This window comes from Limulus polyphemus, unplaced genomic scaffold (assembly GCF_000517525.1).
Source record: "Limulus polyphemus unplaced genomic scaffold, Limulus_polyphemus-2.1.2 Scaffold6592, whole genome shotgun sequence".
In the NCBI taxonomy this organism is placed as follows: domain Eukaryota; kingdom Metazoa; phylum Arthropoda; class Merostomata; order Xiphosura; family Limulidae; genus Limulus; species Limulus polyphemus.
This window is the reverse complement of record NW_013672202.1, coordinates 42633-50453: the sequence shown is the minus strand read 5'-3', so window position 1 is coordinate 50453 and position 7821 is coordinate 42633. Positions and strand designations below refer to the sequence as shown.

The window sequence follows — 7821 nt, the reverse complement described above, 5'->3', positions numbered from 1 at the left end:
GCTTTAGTATCACGAACCTACAGTTAGTTTAGTAAACCGAACCTACAGTTAGTTTAGTATCAATAATCTAAAGTTAGTTTAGTATTACAGTAAAAGTCGTTAATGTTGTCCATTTTCCCAGTCTTGAGATACATACTAACAAAATTCTGTTCTATTTGCTGATTATAGAGGACGAGTGTTAATAAAGAAGCCTTTCCCCAAAGCCCGTGATAGTCAAGTGTCTTGGAACATTGGGGATAAATTTCAGGTAATTGTGTTTATTACAGAGGGTGAGTGTTTTATTATAATAAAGAATCCATTCCAAAATCCCGTGATAGTCATGTGTCTTGGAACATTGGGGATAAATTTCAGGTAATAGTTTTTTTTCTGGGGGTGAGCGTTTTTATAGAAGATGGAAATCGTCTCAAAAGCCCGTGATAGTAATGTGCCTTGGAAGATTAGAGATCGGTTAAATGTAACAGTGTTTTATTACAGAGATTGAGTATTTAATAGAATAAAACCACCCTAAATGTCTGTGCTAGTTTTGGAACATCGGGGACAATTTCCACGTAATATCTATTGTTTATTTTAACTTCTTGTACGGTGAATAATGTATATGTAACCTCGGTGTTAAGTGATTACACTGTTTATTTCTCCAGTTATGATACTAGGGATGGGATTACGCCTGGATAGCGTAGACATTTCTCTTAGGTAGAGTTTTCAAATACTGTTACGTCCAATGTGCCAAAACTATATTTTACATCCTCTCCTTGGAGTGTTGATAACGTAATTTTTGTATCCGCACTTAACGTTGAGTTACGTGAGTATCCGAGTTCCGGGCTAGCTGCCATGAACTTACTCAAGTGAATAAAAGCTTTATTTTGGTAGAAAACGTGCTTACTTCCTTGTGGAATATTTTGACATTGGAATAGGTTTTAGGGCGTTGTTGAAACAGAAACTATCTTTTCACTTCACTGAGTTAGCCGTTGAAGTGAAAAAATACATTTAAAATATGGATGAAACCATAATTGTATGTCGTATAGACATTGGCGTGTGTCCGGGGTGATATTTTTATTGATTTTGTGGAGACGTTTTTGGCTTCTGTTTGATGACCGTTATGATGTAATTTTGAACCAAAAGTCCGTTGTGACGTTCAACTCAACGGTCTTAACAAACACTATCCAACTTCCGTACCCGTGGGCGTAGACGAACGATTTTCGAGAGTACTGATTCAATATCTAGAGCATTATCTTAGTTTTCAAGTTTGTTTGAACCCAGGTGTCTTCAGGTGTGCCGGAGCTTTAAAAGCATGGCGCGACCCCCTCCACGACTCGCCGGGAACTGGGTAGGAAAACAGCTGCCGTATGTCTACCGTATAACGTCCTACTATGCCCTTGGACACAAACGCGCCAATCCGTGCGTCGAGAGTCTGCCATGTGACTGTCTCCCGCCAATGATGCAGCGCCATTTTCAAATTTCTCTCTCTCTTTGTCCTGGGGTAACAACGGTATTTTACTACTTTACGAAATCATATTCAAGGTAGTACCACGAATCAAGGATTTATAATATCGTAACGGATGGTACTGTAAATGGTCAAAAGCTAAATATATTTCCGTCTCTATCACATTTAACCCAGGTGAGTGAAGTTTCTTGATAGTAAGATAGTAGTGTTGTATAGAGTGTTGTTCTGCTAGTGGATTCATTACTACCTACTACCTTTTACTTTGTGAATGGCATACCATCCTTACGTTGGCGATATATTCTTGACTTCAAATTTTGGTAACCTCCTAGATATCGGTAAGTGGTATTTCTGTAAACTTGAATTAGAATATATATTTTGAAACGAAATTCAAATCTTAGTTGTTACATTTCTACAGGTGAGATTATTTTTCCACTTTCCGTCTTATGTTTCTAACGGTTTCTGTAGACAAAACAAAGCCCTTGTAACTTCTAAATGTTTGTTTCGCCCATGTTTGTTATTCGTTCTTTTTCTAAGAACACTTAATCCGAATGTTAACAACTAAAAACATAAACTAATATCGTCATTAAATTGATTTATATATATATATGCTTAAAAATACGTTAAAACGACCCTTTCTTAAAATCAAGAAACTCGGTGAATGTACAGCAATTGGAGAAGAATATGTAAAACCTAAAAGTAAACAGTACGCTTTTGGTTTCCACTTTGACTCAGTTTGGGTGTAACATTATGGTAACGTTTTTTTTTCTTCTTTTCGTAAAATATTATACAATTGTATATGTTTATTAAAAAAAAAGTTTGAAAAAGAGAACCCCGTCGTTCTAAGTAAAACGAACCTTGTGTTCTCTTTTGTGGTAGACGTATAGAAACTTCGATCAGACTAAGCTTTATATTTTGAGCGAAGCTAAAAAATAAACCTGACCATCAGCGTAGCTAATTAAATATACTTTTCTTACGTTTCTATTTATCAAGATTAGAATGCATTGTTTCATCAGTTGAGTATCGTTGTTGTTGTTAATGGTATTTTCAGGCATAATACCAATATAATAGAATAAACTGAAATTATTGGCCGGATAAATCTTACGATAAAAAATATCCCCAACTTCCCGAAAAGCATGTATGTTTTGATTGGTAAATATTTTCTTATAGAAGTGCTGATGCATATATTGGGAAAGTTACAGGTTAACAACGTTCGAATGGCAAAAAAAAAAGAAATACCTGGCGACACGTGTAAAAAACAACGTATATTACCAAATATAATAATTGTAAGTAAACATATTTCCCAAAATAATACATGCATAAAGTAACGAATATAAGTTATAATACAGAAGGAATGGAAAGCGCACGCACATACGTTCAACTTTCACACTTCCCCTGTAGAAACTAAAGAAAAGATACTAGTTTTGGCGCCGACGAACTGCGTCGTTAGAACATAACCATTAGTTACTCCAGAAATGAAACCGTATTGTTTATCAGATCATTTCGATTGAAGGATATGTCTCACGAATGTAAGTGTAAGTAACGTTTAGAGAAAAAAATATTAAAAACGAAATTCTAAGTTTGATAGTAGTAATAAACGACTCGAACCAGTGTAGTGGTTTTCACGCGAAATGCAGATAAAAGTTTTAGTTAATTAAGCAATTTAGGATTTTTATAGCAATATCTTTGAATATTATATTCTAATATACAATTCTTTTGAAGTACGTATAAAAGATAACAGGATTACTGTTAAGGCCTAAAGTCATACACGGTTAGGTTGAAATAATATTATTACTACAGATAATTTTCAACAATTTGAATATTTTTCTCTGATATACGTTTGAATTACGTCTAGAAGTTAACGCTATCACTGTTAATGTTATGAACTTTATATTTTGTTAGGGTAGAACAGCACTCGCTACAGATAATTTTTAACAGTTCGTATATTGTATTCTGAGATAAGTTTGAAGTACGCTTAGTAGTTAACAATATCACTATTAGTGTTACGGCCTAAAGTGTTACATCGTTCGGTTGGAATGTCAATCACTACAGATGATTTTCAACTATTTGAATATTGAATTCTGACATACGTTTGAAGTACGTTTGGAAGTAAATAATATCACTATTAAGGCCTATGTCTTAAATCATGTTAGCTTAACATATCATTCAATACAGTTAATTTTTAATGCAAATTAATCATAATAATGTGTTTTCGTACTTATCTAACATACTTGACTAAAAACATTCTTATATAACAATTTTAACAAGTTACTGTCGATTAACATGTATAATACTGGTTTTAATATGTAACAGTTGTAAATACTAAACAATGTCTGTAATAGACAGACAGAGAGAGTCTGTGAGGAAAAGAAACACTTTGTATTCTGACAATACCGATCAGTGCTACTGTTAGTGTGTGAGGGACCAATCATAAGATGGTCTTTCCATATTCTGTTGTTGAGCAAGTATTAGAATATGGCAATGATGTATATATACTAAAGATTAATGCTGTCACAGTTTTACCATCTGAATAATAAAACTATCAAAATTCAAGCTCTTAAATTTTTGTTTTTGTAAAAAATAATTGTTAATTCCTGCTATAAGTTAATGCATTCTTTAATATAACAAATGTTTTTAGTATGCGATATGTACATAAGTATTAAAGAGAAAATAACCAGAGATCAAGCCTGTATCTAGGTTTCCTGTTTATGTACAAATGTGTATAGTGTACAATATACCAGTATTATAGAGAAAATACACAGAGATCAAGCCTATATCTAGGTCTCCTGTTTATGTACAGATACATCCAGACATGTGTTGTGTACAACATCAGTATTATAGAGAAAATACACAAATATCAAGCCTGTATCTAGGTCTCCTATTTATTTACAGATATATCAATAACGTTTTTGTTTGTTTGCCATATGAATATATTTCAGTTCACTCTTCAGTACAGTAATAGATACCAATGAGCTGGAAACACTGACTGTTTGTATAATTTGTTAAGTAGAAATAAGCTTTTGCATTGATTTAAATCAGCCAAAATGATGAGAATTATCTGAACATTATTCAGTTGTGAAGTCACTGAAGTGTATACTACTTTATATTACCTTAGGCCTTGTAGGTGGAACTAAGAACGATCCTTTAGGCCTAGTAATAATTCGTTTTATTGGGTGATACATTAGTTAACGTGTACATCAATTCGCTGATAACAGTTTGTTTTTTAGACTATAAGTACGTTTATCTTTTTGTTTTAATTAGTTGATAGATGTGAAATAAACCTGAAAATTAATGGCTTTATTTGAAAGTAAGAGCGTGAGACAATATTTTTTATCAGCTTCTTTAAATTAAACCAAATGCTGTTTGTAGTTTTTATTGAGTTACGGTAACGTACAGCAGATTTCTTCGTAAGAACAACAAAAACTGTCTGTCTGCACATTCTGAGATAATATCACCCATGTAAAATTCAGAGAATTGCCCATTTAACTCAAATCCTATCATTAAATTTTTAATGAAAAAGAAAAACCTATGTTACAAAACAAAGTGTTAATCTAAGATAACATAAAATAAAACAAAAACAATAGTAGTTAATTAGGCAACACTGATTACGTATAACCATTGAAGTGATTTAGGTAAATTTATGTAAAACAAAAATTTAACTTTGCAGGTTTTTCAACTGAGTAGCAGGTGTTTAATTAACTTTTAGAAACGTGACACTCTAACAAAGAAAAGAACTTCCAAATCTGTTCCTGACTATACTGCTGGACTTGGTGAATTATTGACTAGAACTTCCACATTTAGTTCCTGGCTACAATGCTGGACTCGGTGAATTGTTGGATTAGAACTTCCATATTTAGTTCCTGGCTACAGTGCTGGACTTGATGAATTGTAGGACAAGAACTTTATATTTAGTTCTTGGCTACATTGCTGGACTAGGTGAATTGTTGGATTAGAACTTCCATATTTAGTTCCTTGGCTACAGTGCTGGACTTGGTGAACCAAGAACTAAATATAAAGTTCTAGTCCAACAACTACAGTGCTGGACTTGGTGAATTGTAGGACAAGAACTTTATATTTAGTTCTTGGCTACATGCTGGACTTGTGAATTATTGACTAGAACTTCCACATTTAGTTCCTGGCTACAATGCTAGACTCGGTGAATTGTTGGATTAGACCTTCCATATTTAGTTCCTGGTTACAGTGCTGGACTTGCTGAATTGTAGGACAAGAACTTCATATTTAGTTCTTGGCTACATTGCTGGACTTGGTGAATTGTTGGACTAGAGCTTCTATATTTAGTTCTTGGCTATAGTGCTGGACTTGGTGAATTGTTGGACTAGAACTTTATATTTAGCTCTTGACTACAGTGCTGGACTTGGTGAATTGTAGGACAAGAACTTTATATTTAGTTCTTGGCCACAGTGCTGGACTTGGTGAATTGTAGGACAAGAACTTTATATTTAGTTCTTGGCCACAGTGCTGGACTTGGTGAATTGTAGGACAAGAACTTTATATTTAGTTCTTGGCCACATTGCTGGACTTGGTGAATTGTTGGACTAGAACTTTATATTTAGTTCTTGGCCACAGTGCTGGACTTGGTGAATTGTAGGACAAGAACTTTATATTTAGTTCTTGGCTACATTGCTGGACTTGGTGAATTGTTGGACTAGAGCTTCTATATTTGGTTCTTTGCTATAGTGCTGGACTTGGTGAATTGTTGGACTAGAACTTTATATTTAGTTCTTGACTACAGTGCTGGACTTGGTGAATTGTAGGACAAGAACTTTATATTTAGTTTTTGGCTACATTGCTGGACTTGGTGAATTGTTGGACTAGAGCTTCTATATTTAGTTCTTGGCTATAGTGCTGGACTTGGTGAATTGTTGGACTAGAACTTTATATTTAGTTCTTGGCTACATTGCTGGACTTGGTGAATTGTAGGACAAGAACTTTATATTTAGTTCTTGGCTACATTGCTGGACTTGGTGAATTGTTGGACTAGAACTTTATGTTTAGTTCTTGACTACAGCGCTGGACTTGGTGAATTGTTGGACTAGAACTTTATATTTAGTTTTTGGCTATAGTGCTGGACTTGGTGAATTGTTGGACTAGAACTTTATATTTAGTTTTTGGCTACATTGCTGGACTTGGTGAATTGTTGGACAAGAACTTTTGTATTTAGTTCTTGGCTTTCTTGGCTACGAAAGATCTGGTACCATTATCTAAATAAAATATTGACTCACAAAGTAAGGTCAGGTACCATTATCTAAGTGAACTGTTGACTCACAAAAGAAGGCCGGGTACCATTATCTAAATAAAATATTGACTCACAAAAGAAGGTCAGGTACTATTATCTAAATAAACTGTTGACTCACAAAAGAAGGCCGGGTACCATTATCTAAATAAACTGATGACTCACAAAAGAAGGCCGGGTACCATTATCTAAATAAGCTGCTTATTTACATAATAGAATAGTAGGTACAATGTAGAAATTATCTATTGTTTCACTGAAAATAGGTGCTACTGTATCGTTGTCGCGAGAGTTTGTATGGGGTTCTGCTACCTGGCGGGAAATCCTCTAACTGCTATTATCGTACAAGGAAGCCTGATTACTGCAAACAATTTTGCTTTATTTCTAGCAGTAATTATAAAACGCAAGTTGTGGAAAACTTGGTGGCATGGATTTAATCATTCCAACTAATATCACATTTTAGACATCGTCCCTTGTTATGATTAGTATCTTACAAGAACACCTAAGTGGAATTAGTAAATATTTGCGATTATTATTATTAGATGTTAATGGCTAACTACTTTACTTTCTGTGTCTTTCAAGAAACCCCTAACAGGGTGAGAAAACAGACGGGAAGTTAACACAGCAGTAGCATCACTAACAAGAAGAACCAGGAGCGAACCCCGGAGAAGTGTCCAATGATAAAAATTGTACTAAATAATCTGTAATTAAACTTAGGTGATCGTATAGGCTACTAACTAAAACAACTATAGTTTTCGGTAATTTTTTTAAAATGATTATTTAACTTTTCCATTGTTGTAGCTCATGGATACGTAGAGAGTTTTCCATAAATGTGCAAAATATCATTGTTTAATTTGCGAACTGTTGCAGTCCCCTGGTACGTAAGGAGTAGTTGGTAAATGTCCAAATATCATTGTTTAATTTGCGAACTGTTGCAGTCCCCTGGTACGTAAGGAGTAGTTGGTAAATGTCCAAATATCATTGTTTAATTTGCGAACTGTTGCAGTCCCCTGGTACGTAAGGAGTAGTTGGTAAATGTCCAAATATCATTGTTTAATTTGCGAACTGTTGCAGTCCCCTGGTACGTAAGGAGTAGTTGGTAAATGTCCAAATATCATTGTTTAATTTGCGA

At 34.2% G+C, this 7821-nt stretch overlaps 1 protein-coding gene across 4 annotated transcripts in view; it reads left to right on the top strand.

Annotated features, from left to right (window-relative positions):
• The first annotated feature begins 1483 nt into the window (after window positions 1-1483).
• LOC106473883 (forkhead box protein L1-like) overlaps window positions 1484-7821 on the top strand; it is an 18280-nt gene continuing 11942 nt past the window's right edge. Inside the window, exon 1 of one of the 4 annotated variants that reach the window (XM_022402280.1) lies at window positions 1484-1615. Coding sequence is in view for 3 of the 4 variants with exons in the window: in XM_022402274.1 (XP_022257982.1) it covers window positions 1710-1776 (67 nt within the window). In the remaining variant the exon portion in view is untranslated. Of the gene's footprint in view, window positions 1777-2913; window positions 2974-7821 lie in introns of those variants that run through there. The other 3 variants (XM_022402274.1, XM_022402278.1, XM_022402277.1) reach the window with 3 other exon arrangements.